The following is a 19,187-nucleotide window of genomic DNA, read 5'->3' on the forward strand; positions in this document are numbered from 1 at the left end:
TGAATCGAGTTTGACTACGGCCGGTCCTTGTTGAAGGTTAAAATAGTACACTTGACGAAAAATCGTTGTGGTTTTGATGCGTAGGTAAGAACGGTTCTTGCTAGAAGCCCATAGCAGCCACGTAAAACTTGCAACAACAAAGTAGAGGACGTCTAACTTGTTTTTACAGGGCATGTTGTGATGTGATATGGTCAAGATGTGATGAGATATAAATTGTTGTATGAGATGATCATGTTTTGTAGAAGTTATCAGCAACTGGCAGGAGCCTTATGGTTGTCGCTTTATTGTATGAAATGCAATCGCCATGTAATTGCTTTACTTTATCACTAAGAAGTAGCGATAGTCGTAGAAGCAATAGTTGGCGAGACGACAACGATGCTACGATGGAGATCAAGGTGTCAAGCCGGTGATGATGGAGATCATGACGGTGCTTTGGAGATGGAGATCAAAGGCACAAGATGATGATGGTCATATCATGTCACATATTTTGATTGCATGTGATGTTTATCCTTTATGCATCTTATTTTGCTTAGTATGACGGTAGCAATATAAGATGATCCCTCACTAAATTTCAAGGTATAAGTGTTCTCCCTGAGTATGCACCGTTGCTACAGTTCATCATGTCAAGACACCACGTGATGATCGGGTGTGATAAGCTCTACGTTCACATACAACGGGTGCAAGCCAGTTTTGCACGTGCAGAATACTCGGGTTATACTTGACGAGCCTAGCATATGCAGATATGGCCTCGGAACACTGAGACCGAAAGGTCGAACATGAATCATATAGTAGATATGATCAACATAGTGATGTTCACCATTGAAAACTACTCCATCTCACGTGGTGATCGGACATGGTTTAGTTGATTTGGATCACATGATCATTTAGATGACTAGAGGGATGTCTATCTAAGTGGGAGTTCTTAAGTAATATGATTAATTGAACTTTAATTTATCATGAACTTAGTACCTGATAGTTTTTGCATGTCTATGTTGTTGTAGATCAATGGCCCGTGCTACCGTTCTTTTGAATTTTAATGCGTTCCTAGAGAAAGCTAAGTTGAAAGATGATGGTAGCAACTACACGGACTGGGTCCGTAATTTGAGGATTATCCTCATTGCTGCATAGAAGATTATGTCCTGGAAGCACCGAAGGTGCAAGACCCGTTGCGGGAGCAACTCCGGACGTTGTGAAACGTCTGGCAGAGCAAAGCTGATGACTACTCGATAGTTCAGTGTGCCATGCTTTACGGCTTAGAATCGGGACTTCAAAGACGTTTTGAACGTCATGGAGCATATGAGATGTTGCAGGAGTCGAAGTTAATATTTCAAGCAAATGCCCGAATTGAGAGATATGAAGTCTCCAATAACTTCTATAGCTGCAAAATGGAGGAGAATGGTTCTGTCAGTGAACATATACTCAGAATGTCTGGGTACCACAACCACTTGACTCCACTGGGAGTTAATCTTCCTGATGATAGTGTCATTGACAGAGTTCTTCAATCACTGCCACCAAGCTATAAAAGCTTTGTGATGAACTATAATATGCAAGGGATGGATAAGACAATTCCCGAGCTCTTCGCAATGCTAAAGGCTGCGGAGGTAGAAATCAAGAAGGAGCATCAAGTGTTGATGGTTAACAAGACCACTAGTTTCAAGAAAAAGGGCAAAGGGAAGAAGGGGAACTTCAAGAAGAACGGCAAGCAAGTTGCTGCTCAAGTGAAGAAGCCCAAGTCTGGACCTAGGCCTGAAACTGAGTGCTTCTATTGCAAAGGGACTGGTCACTGGAAGCGGAACAGCCCCAACTATTTAGCGAATAAGAAGGATGGCAAAGTGAAAGGTATATTTGATATACATGTTATTGATGTGTACCTTACTAATGCTCGTAGTAGCACCTGGGTATTTGATAATGATTCTGTTGCTCATATTTGCAACTCGAAACAGGGGCTACGGATTAAAGAAGATTGGCTAAGGACGAGGTGACGATGCGCATGGGAAATGGTTCCATAGTCGATGTGATCGCCGTCGGCACGCTACCTCTACATCTACCTTCGGGATTAGTTTTAGACCTGAATAATTGTTATTTGGTGCCAGCATTAAGCATGAACATTATATCTGGATCTTGTTTGTTGCGAGACGGTTGTTCATTTAAATCAGAGAATAATGGTTGTTCTATTTATATGAGTAATATTTTTTATGGTCATGCACCCTTGATGAGTGGTATATTTTTATTGAATCTCGATTGTAGTGATACACATATTCATAATATTGAAGCCAAAAGATGCAAGGTTAATAATGATAGTGCAACTTATTTGTGGCACTGTTGTTTAGATCATATTGGTGTAAAGCGCATGAAGAAACTCCATGCTGATGGGCTTTTGGAATCACTTGATTATGAATCACTTGATGCTTGCGAACCATGCCTCATGGGCAAGATGACTAAGACTCCGTTCTCTGGAACAATGGAGCGAGCAACTGACTTATTGGAAATAATACATACTAATGTATGCGGCACGATGAGTGTTGAGGCTTGCGGCGGGTATCGTTATTTTCTGACCTTCACAGATGATTTGAGCAGATATGGGTATATCTACTTGATGAAACATAAGTCTGAACATTTGAGAAGTTCAAAGAATTTCAGAGTGAAGTGGAAAATCATCGTAACAAGAAAATAAAGTTTCTACGATCTGATTGTGGAGGTGAATATTTGAGTTATGAGTTTGGTCTTCATTTGAAACAATGTGGAATAGTTTCACAACTCACGCCACCTGGAACACCACAGCGTAATGGTGTGTCCGAACATCGTAACCCTACTTTATTAGATATGGTGCGATCTATGATATCTCTTACTGATTTACCGCTATCGTTTTGGGGTTATGCTTTAGAGACGGCCGCATTCATGTTAAATAGGGCACCATCTAAATCCGTTGAGACAACGCCATATGAACTGCGGTTTGGCAAGAAACCCAAGTTGTCATTTCTTAAAGTTTGGGGCTGCGATGCTTATGTGAAAAAGCTTCAACCTGATAAGCTCGAACCCAAATAGGAGAAATGTGTCTTCATAGGATACCCAAAAGAGACTGTTGGGTACACCTTCTATCACAGATCTGAAGGCAAGATATTCGTTGCTAAGAATGGATCCTTTCTAGAGAAGGAGTTTCTCTCGAAAGAAGTGAGTGGGAGGAAAGTAGAACTTGATGAGGTAATTGTACCTTCTCCCGAATTGGAAAGTAGTTCATCACATAAATCAGTTCCAGTGATTCCTACACCAATTGGTGAGGAAGCTAATGATGATGATCATGAAACTTCATATCAAGTTACTACTGAACCTCGTAGGTCAACCAGAGTACGATCCGCACCAGAGTGGTACGGTAATCCTGTTCTAGAAGTCATCTTACTTGACTATGACGAACCTACGAACTATGAGGAAGCGATGATGAGCCCAGATTCCATGAAATGGCTTGAGGCCATGAAATATGAGATGGGATCCATGTATCAGAACAAAGTATGGACTTTGGTTGACTTGCCCGATGATCGGCAAGCCATAGAGAATAAATGGATCTTCAAGAAGAAGACCGACGCTGACGGTAATGTTACTGTCTACAAAGCTCGACTTGTTGCAAAAGGTTTTCGACAAGTTCAAGGAGTTGAGTACGATGAGACCTTCTCACCCGTAGTGATACTTAAGTCTGTTCGAATCATGTTAGCAATTGCCGCATTTTATGATTATCAAATTTGGCAAATGGATGTCAAAACTGCATTCCTTAATGGATATCTTAAAGAAGAGTTGTATATGATGCAACCAGAAGGTTTTGTCGATCCTAAAGGTGCTAACAAAGTGTGCAAGCTCCAGCGATCCATTTATGGACTGGTGCAAGCCTCTCGGAGTTGGAATATACGCTTTCATAGTGTGATCAAAGCATATGGTTTTATACAGACTTTTGGAGAAGCCTGTATTTACAAGAAAGTGAGTGGGAGCTCTGTAGCATTTCTAATATTATATGTGGATGACATATTGTTGATTGGAAATAATATAGAATTTCTGGATAAGCATAAAAGGATACTTGAATAAGATTTTTTCAATGAAAGACCTCGGTGAAGTTGCTTATATATTGGGCATCAAGATCTATAAAGATAGATCAAGACGCTTAATTGGACTTTCACAAAGCACATACCTTGATAAAGTTTTGAAGAATTTCAAAATGGATCAGTCAAAGAAAGGGTTCTTGCCTGTGTTACAAGGTGTGAAGTTGAGTCAGACTCAATGCCCGACCATTGCAGAAGATAGAGAGAAAATGAAAGTCATTCCCTATGCCTCAGCCATAGGTTCTATCATGTATGCAATGTTGTGTACCAGACCTGATGTGTGCCTTGCTATTAGTTTAGCTGGGAGGTACCAAAGTAATCCAAGAGTGGATCACTGGACAGCGGTCAAGAACATCCTGAAATACCTGAAAAGGACTAAGGATATGTTTCTCGTTTATGGAGGCGACAAAGAGCTCGTCGTAAATGGTTACGTCGATGCAAGCTTTGACATTGATCCGGATGACTCTAAGTCACAAACCGGATACGTATTTATATTGAATGGTGGAGCTGTCAGTTGGTGCAGTTCCAAGCAGAGAGTCATGGCGGGATCTACATGTGAAGCAGAGTACATAGCTGCTTCGGAAGCAACAAATGAAGGAGTCTGGATGAAGGAGTTCATAACTGATCTAGGTGTAATACCTAGTGCATCGGGTCCAATGAAAATCTTTTGTGACAATACTGGTGCAATTGCCTTGGTGATGGAATCCAGATTCACAAGAGAACCAAACACATCAAGAGACGCTTCAATTCCATTCGCGATCAAGTCAAGGAGGGAGACATAGAGATTTGCAAAATACATATGGATCTGAATGTTGCAGACCCGTTGACTAAGCCTCTTCCACGAGCAAAACATGATCAACACCAAGACTCCATGGGTGTTAGAATCATTAGTATGTAATCTAGATTATTGACTCTAGTGCAAGTGGGAGACTGAAGGAAATATGCCCTACATGCAATAAGAAAGTTGTTGTTTATATTTCCTTATATCATGATAAATGTTTATTATTCATGCTAGAATTGTATTAACCGGAAACTTAGTACATGTGTGAATACATAGACAAACAGAGTGTCCCCAGTATGCCTCTACTTGACTAGCTCGTTAATCAAAGATGGTTAAGTTTCCTGACCATAGGCATGTGTTGTCATTTGATGAACGTGATCACATCATTAGTGAATGATGTGATGGACAAGACCCATCTGTTAGCTTAGCATAAATGAGCGTTTAGTTTTATTGCTATTGCTTTCTTCATGACTTATACATATTCCTATGACTATGAGATTATGCAACTCCCGAATACCGGAGGAACACTTTGTGTGCTATCAAACGTCACAACGTAACTAGGTGATTATAAAGATGCTCTACAGGTGTCTCCGAAGGTGTTTGTTGAGTTGGCATAGATCGAGATTAGGATTTGTCACTTCGTATATCGGAGAGGTATCTCTGGGCCCTCTCGGTAATGCACATCACTATAAGCCTTGCAAGCAATGTGACTAATGAGTTAGTTACGGGATGATGCATTACGGAACGAGTAAAGAGACTTGCCGGTAACGAGATTGAACTAGGTATGATGATACCGACGATCGAATCTCGGGCAAGTAACATACCGATGACAAAGGGAATGACGTATGTTGTTATGCGGTTTGACTGATAAAGATCTTCGTAGAATATGTAGGAGCCAATATGAGCATCCAGGTTCCGCTATTGGTTATTGACCGGAGATGTGTCTCGGTCATGTCTACATTGTTCTCGAACCCGTAGGGTCCGCACGCTTAACGTTCGATGACGATTTGTATTATGAGTTATGTGATTTGATGACCGAAGTTTGTTTGGAGTCCCGGATGAGATTACGGACATGACGAGGAGTCTCGAAATGGCCGAGAGGTAAAGATTCATATATTGGAAGGTTATATTCGGACATCGGAATGGTTCCGAGTGATCCGGGTATTTTTCCGGAGTACCGAGGGGTTACCGGAACCCCTCGGTGAAGTGTTGGGCCAACATAGGCCTAAGGGAGAGAGAGGGAAGCCCACGGGAGGTGGCCGCGCCCCCCCTCCTTGGGAGTCCGAATAGGACAAGGAGGAGGGGCGGCGCCCCCCTTCCCTTTCCCTCTCCCTCTCCTTCCTATTCCCTCCGGTGGAAGAAAGGAAAAGGGGGGGGGGGGCGAATCCTACTTCGACTAGGAGTCCAAGTAGGACTCTCCCCATGGCGCGGCCCTCCTGGCCGCCGGCCTCTCTCCCCCCTCCTTTATATACGTGGCCAGGGGGCACCCCAAAGCACAACAGACAATCTCTTAGCCGTGTGTGGTGCCCCCTCCACAGTTTAACACCTCGGTCATATCGTCATAGTGCTTAGGCGAAGCCCTGCGCCGGTAACTTCATCATCACCGTCGCCACGTCGTCGTGCTGACGGAACTCTCCCTCGACCCTCTACTGGATCAAGAGTTCGAGGGACGTCATCGTGTTGAACGTGTGCTGAACACGGAGGTGTCGTACGTTCGGTACTTGGATCAGTTGGATCGTGAAGACGTTCGACTGCATCAACCGCGTTACTAAACACTTCCACTTTCGGTCGAGGGTACGTGGACACACTCTCCCGTCTCGTTGCTATGCATCTCCTAGATAGATCTTGCGTGATCGTAGGAATTTTTTTGAATTACTACGTTCCCCAACACGTCGGTGCCCAGTCACTGTTTGCCAGAATGCCTCGTCCAAGCGGGACGACGGTAGACAACGAGGCGATGATGAACATTATACATGATGGAGGCAGCTACGAATACGGACAAGTGGATGACTCCCAGCCGAAGGAACAACCACAGTCGGACACCCTGCAGCCGGACATGGATCCAGAGGAGCACTGGCCGCCTGGTGCCAACCCAAAGAAGAAGCAGAGGGGACTTAATTTCTTCCTAGAGGAGGATGAATTGGTGTGTGAGGCATGGTTGGCTAGTAGTAGCAATCTGTTTCAGGGTACAGAGCAAAGGGGCGCGAAGTTCTGGCAAAGCTTGCACACTTGGTTTCACAAGCAAAAGCACTACGATCCCAACCGCGCAACAGTGATCCATCAACGCAATTCGAAGTTGCTCGATGGTACAACATTCAAAAGGTCGTCAACAAGTTTTGCAGTTGCTACAAACAAGTGAAAACCGGTGGCCAAGTGGCGTCGGAATCCAAGATCTCGTAAGTTTTGTTGTTTGTTGCTCTATCCATTGGTCGTTTTATTGATTTTATAAATCTTGCACCTTGTTGACCATCCATTGTGTTTCTTTGGTAGCCCGTACCTGCGTTCGTTATACCACAAGATGGAGAAGAATCACTTCATCTATATGCATTATTTGTTAAAGTTGAATGTGCATAGCAAGTGGATCGACATGATTGTAATTCCGTCAAGATCTCCATGGTCACTGAAGATGAAGGTGGTGATCCAACCATTCAAACACAAGAAGGGCTTGCTCCGACCAATAAGGTGATTAGAAACCTGGGGAGGAAGTGGGAGGAGGAGGAGGAGAAACGAGAAGGGGCGGCGGCCAAGATAATGGAGGAGTTTGATGACATCATGGCTAAGAAGGAGAAGGCAGAGAGGTTTTGCATCTTCATAGAGATGCAAGACAAGAATCTCAACCGCCAAGAGAAGAAGTTTGAGATCAAGGCCGCTTCAGAGGACTTCAAAATGCTTCGTGAAGACGTCAGACTTGGTCTCGATGTGGGAGAGATGGTCCAAGCCTATCATGCGCACATATTGAAGCGCTTCACGGAAAGGGGGAGGCTGGACTAGGCAAAGAGTGGGGGTCCTTGGCATGGACAGCCAGACTAGGACCCGAAGAAGGAGCTCTTTGGCACAGACAACCGGACTAGCAACTTTGGGATTGATTGGATGTAAATACTTATTGAACATTCGATGTCTTTTTGTTGTGATTACATATGTTTGTAATCTATATGCTTGTCAAATAGAGAAGATCGGATCAGAGGCGGACATTTGACGACTTTGGCCAGATGGCCTCCACCCCTATTCCTATCCGCGAACATTTGAGGATGTTCATTTGGTGAACCGCGTTGTATTTGCCCTAACAGCGGCAGGGCCAAACAGCTCCCACATACAGGCTGCCAAAATCATCAGCCCAGTCACTGGCTTGATAGTGCCCAGCAGTTGAGCACTCGGTTGTCAACTAGTCATGGTCGCAACCAGAAATGCAGTAGCATTGGTTCACGGCCGGAGCGGTCCCTGTATCAGCGTGTCACTGTAGGTGTCGTCTCAGCAGTAGCTAGATGGAGACACAGACGATCTCCCTTCTCACGTGTCGGCCGGAACTGGAGCGACCGATTTACGTTTTCCGATTTTCCTCGCTGGGAGCCGAGAAGAATGCTGCCGGCAAGTAAAATGTTACCAACGTCTTCGCGTCACCAACGTCTTCTCACGCCGCCGGATAAGGATGAACATGGTCTTTTCTTTCTTAACGATTAGAGATTCTTCTATGTCGCTGTCGCGTCTTGCAAACGAATCCCATTACGGCGTAGCATTGGAGACGCATCATCAAAAAGCATCATATGAGGGCAAACAAAAGCGCACTGGAAGAGCAAATGCAAAGGGTGCGATTCCCGGAGACTTCTCGACCGATCCCAAAAGGTTTCTTTCCTTTTTACTGTGGGGCGCTTGTGGGATGAAACAATTTGGTCATGTGCGGCTATCAATCCACCAAGCAGCCCTGCAAGTGGAAGTCCACACGGCGGAACGAATAGTGATGGTACAATTCCGTGGGCCGCATGCCACACGCGCCACAAGCTTTTTCAATGAGAACCAAATAAATTAGAGTGACAAACAATCTTTGGACGCTAAGCTACGATGTGATGTTTCCCTTGAAGCTTTCCATGTTATTGTCGCTGTCGTCGTCAAAAAAGTGGGCAGATTACCCAGGGCCAGGGTAGAAGCTCACTTGATCTTAAATCCAGATTTCAGGTCAACCACATTCCAAATATTTGCAGCCAGATTCTCCGCCTCTCCAGTGTAAGAGTGTGGTGTTAACTTCAAAAGACTTGACTGCGCATCCTCCGGCAGGTCAAGACCTTCAATGAACTTGCGTATGCTGTCTTTGGTCACAGCCTGGCCTCTAGTCATTTCCTTCAGTTTCTCATAGGGTTCGGGGATCCCATACCTTCGCATCACCTACAGAGGTCAACGATAAAATTACGATTTGCCTCGCAGCAGCAAAGCCTTTAGTCCCAAACAAGTTGGGGTAGGCATGATTTGCCTCAAGAGTGAGAATAATTATTGTTTTGGCTTTGACCACTTGAGAATACAACTGCAGGCTTAAACAATAAACATAGTGGTGTATTTGCCTAAACGCCATACTGGGGCATGATCACACAATAAGCACCTAATCTAGTCAATTTTTTGACAAAGTACCTCAAGATCCATACAAACATCATAAATATACTAGCCTAACAAACTCCATGCAAGCATAGCACAATCAGAAATCAGACTGAAGGGAGGATGAACAGAACAAAGCAAATCTTACAGTCTGTATTGGCTCTGCAAGGACTTCCCATGTTTGCTCCAAGTCTTCATCCAAACGGACTTTGTTCACCTGTACCACAACCAATTGAGCAAAACAATAATGAATCAGTCGTAATTAATTGCAAATACTAAATGTAACAAAAGTATTACTCCCTCCGATCCATATTACTTGTCTTAGATTTATCTAGATACAGACACGTTTTAGTGTTAGATTATGATTTGGAGTAATATGGATCGAAGGGAGTATATATTTGGTTCCATTTTTTGTGTAACTACTAAGTAATCATAACTCATCAGTAACAGTTAGGTAATATCCAAAATACTGATTGGACAAGGTTTAGATGCAGAAAGATGCCAAATATTAACACAAGGTCTGTCATTATTTATGTGTCTATGTTCAGAACGATATTTCAAAAAATTATATCGATTCATACATGTTGATGTCCTGTTGAGTATAATAGCATCTTAAAGAACATAGTCTCCTTTCATTTGTAATCAACAAACATTCCAAAATTTAGATTATTTGAATTCAGCCAAATAAACATCATTCAAGTAATTCACAAATTGCAGTTCCATGCTTACATACCTCCGTCCGGAATTACTTGTCGCGGAAATGGATGTATCTAGAACTAAAGTAGGTCTAGATACATCCATTTCTGTGACAAGTAATTCGGGGTGGAGTGAGTATTGAGTTATATAGGGAGCAATCGTCCAGTGCAAGGCCTTACGGGGCAATGTGCGCGCCGGGGGGGGGGGGGGGGGGGGTGTACGAGGGCTGAATGGCTACAAAATTAAATATGAGGAGCTAAAAGGACCAAGTCTTAAGACACCTACCTCTAGCTTCTTGATTCCCTGCATTGTTGCTTTGTAAGCCAAGAGTGAATGCCCTAATCCAACACCCAAGTTTCTCAAAACAGTTGAATCAGTGAGATCACGCTGTCATTGATGTAGCATGGCAGTTCATTAGTTCAAGATACCAATATTTCAATAGAATCTAAATACAATGATTAAGTTGTTGTCTGGCATGGGTATTCAACATCCAAATAACACAATTTAATTCAGTTGTTGACGAATGAAGATGGGGAAATTCAAGTATAGAAGTGATAACATTACCTGCAACCTTGATATTGGTAGTTTCATACTTAAAGTACATAAAAGACCATTCGACACACTAAGATTGCCTTCACTATTTTCAAAGTTGATGGGATTGATTTTGTGAGGCATGGTGGAGGATCCAACTTCACCAGCCTTTGCTATCTGAAACAAAATGGGGGAATGCAGAGTAAGTTGAAATGGAAACAATAAGTCAATATGAGTAGGTTCTTTCTTGCAGTATTGAATCAAACTCTTTGATGATAGCCTAGTCTTCATAGCTTTACCTGCTTGAAGTAGCCTGCTGATATGTAAGTCCACATGTCTTTGTCAAAGTCAGTCAAGACAATGTTGAACTGGACAAATAGATTGAAGAGCTTTGAGATATAGTCATGAGGTTCAATCTGTAAAGAGGATAAATACTGCATCAGAACAAATAATCCTGATAGAAATGTAAATAGTAGGGGAAGCGAGTGCCATAGGCTCATCATACTGAGTCATATCTCCATAGAAAAAATGGTGCCCAAGACGTGAAAAAACGTAAGGAACAATGAAGTGACAAAATAATCACCTGAGTAACATAAGGATTGAACTCCAAACCTAAGGATCTGACAAACTCTTCTGTCATCTTAGGCCAGTCAATTTCTGGATATGCAACTACATCAGCATTGTAATTTCCAACAGCACCAGCAAATTTCCCTAGTATCTTGACCTCAGAAAAACTCTTCCCAATATCAGATAATCTGGCTGCAAAATTTGCCATCTCCTTTCCCAGAGTTGTTGGTGATGCCGGCTACAAGTGGGAAGCTGAAAATTTTAAGCTAGTATTCCAGGCATATCAGCAACAAAAGGCTAGATCTCGGCATATTGCTTGAGAAGTCCATATCAGGAAGATGGAAACCTCGTGTCAATTAACAGTGTTGTCTATTAAGTTGGACTATTACATACGAACCTTTGTGCTAAACTGCTAAACTCTGCAGTGCAGCAATACTGAATAATGTTTTTCGCCTTCATATTTTTAGCAGAAGTGGTTTTATTTATAGAATATGGTAAAAACAAATAGAGGACATTTGTCCAAGTAAATGAAAGAAACAATTACACAAGGCTTAGGCCGGAAACAACATGTAACAGTAGTATCTATCTTATTCCCATTTTGTGTTTTAAAAGAAAGCCAAATTTCTTGTCAATTCTACCCCTATCGACTTGGGAGTTAGGAACAGCATAGTTGTGAATTTGACCAGTTGCACAGTTCCATTCTTTGTATGCACTGTGCAGGAGTTATCACTATTCATGCTCTCTTATTGCAGCAATGGCAAGCAAACATAAAAAAGCTCGAGTAAGTTTATCGTAGCACATGTTACATAATAGAACAGTTGAGTCACATATAGTCAAATCTACTGCATAACAATGTTATATGGATATGAAGAAACAATAATTCAGATATTCATTAATCTCACACTAATACATCCACAAGCATACATTAATAAAGAAATTCAAAAACTAAAAGGTGGCTCTACATACCTGTCCATGAGTTTTAGACAACAAAGGGACGTGTGCATTTTCCGTTGCCAAGGAACATATTGCGCTGCATACATCGATCATCACAGGGAACATAACTGTGTTTACCCCCTCTTTTAGAGCCAATGCATGTGACAGGTTGTTGATGTCTTCAGAAGTACATCCAAAATGGAAGAATTCCAAAACCTGGGAGAACATGATCAGAATGATAGTTGACTTCACTAACGGAAGTGAACACTTCAAAACTGAAAACCAGCTTGTGTACCTTTGCAACCTCTGGATTTGAGCTGCATTTCTGCTTCAGATAGTACTCAACAGCTTTCACGTCATGGTTAGTTATTTTCTCAATTTGTTTCACTTCTTTAGCATCATTGATGCTAAAATCTTGGACAATTGCATCCAAGAAGAGCTGAGCATCCTTGCTAAATGGTGGCACTTCCTTGACCTCAGGAATTTGAGAAAGCTTCAGCAACCATTTGACCTACAGAACTAAAAACCACTTCATTTACGTAGCATTGACCATGGCACACTAGCAACCGAACTGATCCACACGAGTCAAGATTATACAGACATGGTAGATATAATATAATACACGCACAAGGCGGGAGCTATTCGAAGAGCCGAACCTCGACTAAGACGCGGTATCTGATGAGGCCGAACTCACTGAAGAAGGGCATCAAGTCCTTGATAAACCTGAAGTACCGTCCGTCCAGAGGTGATAGCGCCATCATACAGAAAGTGTCCAGGTCTGTCGCTTGCTCCAGCTCCCCCACCGACCTCGCCGCCCAGTCCATGGGAGCACTCATCTGATCAACGAACGCACGGAACGCATCTCATAAGCAACCATCATCACTGGTTAAATAAAATGGAACGGCGAGTACTTCGGGAAGGTATCCCTCGCACCTCGAGATCCCTGGCTTCGGCTCCAACGGCTGCAGAGCAGCTTAGGCGCCGCGGCGGCTGCGCGGTGGCGCCGAGCACGGCGGCTCTCGGGGCGACGGCCAAGCGTGGGGAGGCGAGGAAGGCGGCGGTGGCCGGGGACTTGAGAGAGGGCGGCGCCGACATGCTCGGGAGGCGCGGCGGCGGCTGAAAACCCTAGGAGCGTGGAAGCGAGGACTGGCGGGGCCGTGCGGCGTGGGGAGGGGAGGGAAGGGGATAGGTAGCAGCAAAGCGGCGGAAAGGGAGGGTAGAGGGGTTTAAAGTGAAGAAGGGGTTTGGAGATGCTCGGGTGTGTTTGGTACAGTAGTAAAATGCATGGGCGATCAAAAAAGAAAAAAATACTCCACTACTGGTCATTGAACTTATCGTGTATGCTTACTTTGGTTACTGTACTTAAAAATACAATCGATGCAGTTCTCTATACATACTGAGGTGATATTATACGATCATCCAGATCGTATAGATCTGTATTTCATCTATTTGACCGGTCAAACAATCCACATGGCGTCTCGTAGAGTTCAATGGCTCCCACGCAAAAAGAAAAATCCTAATGGTTGTTACGTGAATGGTTGAACGAGTAAAAGGATTTCTCCTCTGGTCGGACACTTGGCGAGGCAGGTGCAGTTGGTCCATAAGTGCGAGGTCTCGGGACTGAATCTTATTTTCTCTTCTTTCGTCCACCCACTGACAGGTAGGACCCATATAGATCGAGAGAGAAAATGAGCTGACGAGGCGCCAGTTGGATTGTTTGACCCGTCAAATAGCTGGAATACGGAGATATACAATTTGGCAATGACCTTATAATCACTTCAACACGTATATAGTAACCGTACTAATCGTATTCTTAAGTACAGTAACCAAAGTGAGCGTATATGATAAGTTCAATGACCATCAACGTATTTTACTCAAAAAAATGCATGGGCAGTCATGATTCTTTCGGTGAACTGTTTACTAGGTCTTAATACTTTTAAAATGCACATTCAAGTTCTAATTTTTTAAAGTGATTCATCCAAGGTCTTCAATTTGTCTAACTCGCACTGACCGGCATGCATGGCGCTTTGAGCGTGACCACGTGGACAAGAGGCCCCAGGACGCGTAATGACGGGAGGGCCTAGGAGGTGTAACTACAGGAGGGCCCATGAGTTCTAAATTTATCCACGTCAACAAGAGGGCCGATCGTTACCCCTCATGGGCCCTCCTGTCGACGTGGCTACATGCTATGCAGGCCGCTCAGCGTAGATCTGGCTGATTTAGGACCTTAGATAAATCATTTTAAAAGATTTAGGACTCAAACATGCATTTTAAAAGTATTAGGATCCAGTCGACACTTTGGTGAAAGAATTAGAACCGCCCGTGCATTTTACTCGTTCAAGTCATGGGCGGGAATGAAGTCTGATTCGTACCTGGTCCTCGTGTTTGGTTGGACAAGGTACCGGAACTCACCCATTCTCCGAACCGAATATACCCTTAGTATGTCGAATGCAGACATTCCTTCAAATAGGAGGAATCACATGAAACTATCTCTCCTTGGCGCTCTCACCTTCCTTTCCCAATGCACACCCCCACGAAACCCTCTCCCATTTGCGGGTTGTCGTCGCCGCTTCTCTCTCCCTAGATCTGAGTCGTTGGCTGCTTATATCCTTCACCCCTGATGCCATATGCTCCTCTCCGTCCATCATGTCGTTGTTTGCTCCTCTCCCTCACCTCCTCCTCAATCCACAGCGAGATGGTAGATGAGCGGCTACAGGGCAATGGTCTTGAAGGTGGGCGACGAGCGAGGGGCTACTCTGGAGCGAGGATTAGCAGCCAGCCAGCAGTGACAACAACGACGACATCGTCTGCTTGCCTGGGCAGCGACCAAAGAGGAAAGGAGAGCGACCAGTGAGTTGATGAATGCAATTCTTTCATGTTTTGTTTAATGGAAAATAATGAGATTTTTTCATATATAAACTATGGTTCCTTTTCAGATTATATCAATTGATTGTACTATAAATATGAAGGAAATAGTTCTTGAAAGTTTGAATAGTCTGATGCTAAAAATGTGTGCATGTTTGGCAATGCTTTCTTCCCTATTTTGAGTGCATGTTTTGTTTGTCTTTTGACCAAATTTTGATACGAGCTTGACAAAATTTGACAAAATGTAAAGAGTTATAATAGTGGCGATGTTTATACATATATGAGAGTCCCATCATTTATATGCAAAAAATTGAGATAAACAAAATCAATCATGGTCTATCTCTTAAACCAGACGCTGGGATGGAACTATTGCATTCCTCCTAATTCCCTTCACCAAACACCGGAATAGAACCAACCCCTTCCAGTGTAGTGAAAGTATGAAACCATAAAATTTCATTTCACTTTGTTTCCGAACCAAACACACCCAAGATGACTGTTAATGTTGATTTTGTTTCTTTTGGGTTTAGTGAACTAAGATTCTGAGCGAAGGCGGCTAACCATATCTTTCTTCGAAAGGCGAGCTTTGCGTCGGTCGACCTGCATGAGCACCTTGTTTGTCGTCGCAACCGTTGGATTGAGCGATGCGACACCGTTGGATGCCTCTCCTCGAATTGTCTCCTTCATCCAACTTCATTAATGCTTGCAAAAAAAATCCCCATCACCTGCAGCGCGCGTCTCTATCCCATCTAGCACCTTCCATCTCATGTGTGCCTCACCTCACACCATGCTGCTAGCCCTATAGGCTCTCGTGCGTTGGTCGTCGTCCCCATCATCAGGCTACTCACCGCTCGTAGCAGAGGTGCCGGTCTCCAATCACCACATCCATGTTGGGGAACGCAGTAATTTCAAAATTTTCCTACGCACACGCAAGATCCATCTAGGTGATGGATAGCAACGAGCGGGGAGAGTGTGTCCACGTACCCACGTAGACCGAAAGCGGAAGCGTTTAGTAACACGGTTGATGTTGTCGAACGTCTTCGCAATCCAACCGATCCAAGTACCGAATGCACGGCACCTCCGCGATCTGCACACATTCAGCTCGGTGACGTCCCTCGTACTCTTGATCCAGCTGAGGCCGAGGGAGAGTTTCGTCAGCACGACGGCGTGATGATGGTGATGATGAAGTTACCGACGCAGGGCTTCGCCTAAGCACTACAACGATATGACCGAGGTGGAAATCTGTGGAGGGGGGCACCGCACACGGCTAAGACAACTGTCAACTTGTGTGTTTATGGGGTGCCCCCTTCCCCCGTATATAAAGGAGGGGAGGAGGGGAGGGCCGACCCTCTCTATGGCGCGCCCAAGGGGGAGTCCTACTCCCAGTAGGAGTAGGTTTCCCCCCTTTCCCTAGTTGGAGTAGGAGAAGAAGGAAGAGGGAGAAGGAGAGAAGGAAAGGGGGGTCGGCCCCCTCCCCAATTCGGATTGGGCTTAGGGGGGCGCGCCCCCCACTTGGCCGCCTCCTCCTCTCTCCCACCATGGCCCATTAAGGCCCATTGACTCCCCGGGGGGTTCCGGTAACCCCCGGCACTCTGGTAATTGCCCGAACTTATCCGAAACCATTTTTGGTGTCCAAACATAGCCTTCCAATATATCAATCTTTATGTATCGACCATTTCGAGACTCCTCGTCATGTCCGTGATCATACTCGGGACTCCGAACTACCTTTGGTACATCAAAACACATAAACTCATAATACCGATCGTCATCGAACGTTAAGCGTGCGGAACCTACGGGTTCGAGAACTATGTAGACATGACCGAGACTCACTTCCGGTCAATAACCAATAGCGGAACCTGGATGCTCATATTGGTTCCTACATATTCTACGAAGATCTTTATCGGTCAAACCGCATAACAACATATGTTGTTCCCTTTGTCATCGGTATGTTACTTGCCCGAGATTCGATCGTCGGTATCATCATACCTAGTTCAATCTCATTACCGGAAGTCTCTTTACTCGTTCTGCAATGCATCATCCCGTAACTAACTCATTAGTCACATTGCTTGCAAGGCTTATAGTGATGTGCATTACCGAGAGGGCCCAGAGATACCTCTCCGACAATCGGAGTGACAAATCCTAATCTCGATCTATGCCAACTCCACAAACACCATCGGAGACACCTGTAAAGCATCTTTATAACCACCCAGTTACATTGTGACGTTTGATAGCACACTAAGTGTTCCTCCGGTATTCGGGAGTTGCATAATCTCATAGTCATAGGAACATGTATAAGTTATGAAGAAAGCAATAACAATAAACTAAACGATCATAGTGCTAAGCTAACGGATGGGTCAAGTCAATCACATCATTCTCTAATGGTGTGATCCCATTCATCAAATAACAACTCTTGTCCATGGCTTGTGCACTCTGTTTGTCTATGTATTCACACGTGTACTAAGTTTCCGGTTAATACAATTCTAGCATGAATAATAAACATTTATCATGATATAAGGAAATATAAATAACAACTTTATTATTGCCTCTAGGGCATATTTCCTTCGGTCTCCCACTTGCACTAGAGTCAGTAATCTAGATTACATTGTAATGATTCTAACACCCATGGAGTCTTGGTGTTGATCATGTTTTGCTCGTGAGAGAGGCTTAGTCAACGGGTCTGCAACATTCATATCTGTATGTATCTTGCAAATCTCTATGTCTCCCTCCTTGACTTGTTCGCGGATGGAATTGAAGCGTCTCTTGATGTGCTTGGTTCTCTTGTGAAATTTGGATTCCTTTGCCAAGGCAATTGCACCAGTATTGTCACAAAAGATTTTCGTTGGACCCGATGCACTAGGTATGACACCTAGATCGGATATGAACTCCTTCATCCAGACTCCTTCATTTGCTGCTTCCGAAGCAGCTATGTACTCCGCTTCACACGTAGATCCCGCCACGACGCTCTGCTTGGAACTGCACCAACAAACAGCTCCACCATTCAATAAAAATACGTATCCGGTTTGTGACTTAGAGTCATCCGGATCAGTGTCAAAGCTTGCATCGAAGTAACCATTTACGACGAGCTCTTTGTCACCTTGCTACCTCTTGAGCACTGCATTGGTTTTCCCTTGAAGAGGAAAGGGTGATGCAACAAAGTAGCGTAAGTATTTCCCTCAGTTTTTGAGAACCAAGGTATCAATCCAGTAGGAGGCTACGCGCGAGTCCCTTGCACCTACACAAAACAAATAAATCCTCGCAACCAACGCGATAAGGGGTTGTCAATCCCTACACGGTCACTTACGAGAGTGAGATCTGATAGATATGATAGGATAATATTTTTGGTATTTTTATGATAAAGATGTAAAGTAAAATAAAAGCAAAGTAAAAAGCAACGGAAATAACTAAGTGTTGGAAGATTAATATGATGAAGATAGACCCAGGGGCCATAGGTTTCACTAGTGGCTTCTCTCAAGAGCATAAGTATTTTACGGTGGGTGAACAAATTACCGTTGAGCAATTGACAGAATTGAGCATAGTTATGAGAATATCTAGGTATGATCATGTATATAGGCATCACGTCCGAAACAAGTAGACCGACTCCTGCCTGCATCTACTACTATTACTCCACACATCGACCGCTATCCAGCATGCATCTAGAGTATTAAGTTCATAAGAACAGAGTAACGCCTTAAGCAAGATGACATGATGTAGAGGGATAAATTCATGCAATATGATAAAAAAAAACCATCTTGTTATCCTCGATGGCAACAATACAATACGTGCCTTGCTGCCCCTACTGTCACTGGGAAAGGACACCGCAAGATTGAACCCAAAGCTAAGCACTTCTCCCATTGCAAGAAAGATCAATCTAGTAGGCCAAACCAAACTGATAATTCGAAGAGACTTGCAAAGATAACCAATCATACATAAAAGAATTCAGAGAAGATTCAAATATTGTTCATAGATAAACTTGATCATAAACCCACAATTCATCGGTCTCAACAAACACACCGCAAAAGAAGATTACATCGAATAGATCTCCACGAGAGAGGGGGAGAACATTGTATTGAGATCCAAAAAGAGAGAGGAAGACATCTAGCTACTAACTATGGACCCGAAGGTCTGAGATAAACTACTCACACTTCATCGGA

At 43.8% G+C, this 19,187-nt stretch overlaps 1 protein-coding gene across 1 annotated transcript; it reads right to left on the reverse strand.

Moving 5' to 3' along the window:
• Positions 1-8,686: 8,686 nt before the first annotated feature.
• On the reverse strand, positions 8,687-13,445 carry LOC109778380 (uncharacterized). The gene is made up of 10 exons (XM_020336937.4): positions 13,108-13,445; positions 12,831-13,010; positions 12,470-12,685; positions 12,208-12,390; positions 11,258-11,479; positions 10,974-11,090; positions 10,708-10,851; positions 10,429-10,530; positions 9,596-9,664; positions 8,687-9,243 (listed from the first exon to the last, which is right to left on the reverse strand). Exons 1-10 carry the CDS (start codon positions 13,267-13,269, stop codon positions 9,010-9,012), a joined length of 1,629 nt encoding a protein of 542 aa, XP_020192526.1. The 5' UTR covers positions 13,270-13,445; the 3' UTR covers positions 8,687-9,009.
• Between the last annotated feature and the right edge of the window lie 5,742 nt (positions 13,446-19,187).

This window comes from Aegilops tauschii, chromosome 4 (assembly GCF_002575655.3).
Source record: "Aegilops tauschii subsp. strangulata cultivar AL8/78 chromosome 4, Aet v6.0, whole genome shotgun sequence".
Lineage (NCBI taxonomy): Eukaryota > Viridiplantae > Streptophyta > Magnoliopsida > Poales > Poaceae > Aegilops > Aegilops tauschii.

What these genes read in the sequence shown, in the direction of transcription:
- LOC109778380 (XM_020336937.4), bottom strand. Translation starts at nt 13,269, where the DNA reads ATGTCGGCGCCGCCCTCTCTCAAGTCCCCGGCCACCGCCGCCTTCCTC. An exon ending in GATACCGCGTCTTAGTCGAG is followed by an intron (nt 12,686 to 12,830) that starts GTTCGGCTCTTC and finishes TTAGTTCTGTAG; the next exon opens with GTCAAATGGTTGCTGAAGCT. An exon ending in TACCAATATCAAGGTTGCAG is followed by an intron (nt 10,531 to 10,707) that starts GTAATGTTATCA and finishes CATCAATGACAG; the next exon opens with CGTGATCTCACTGATTCAAC.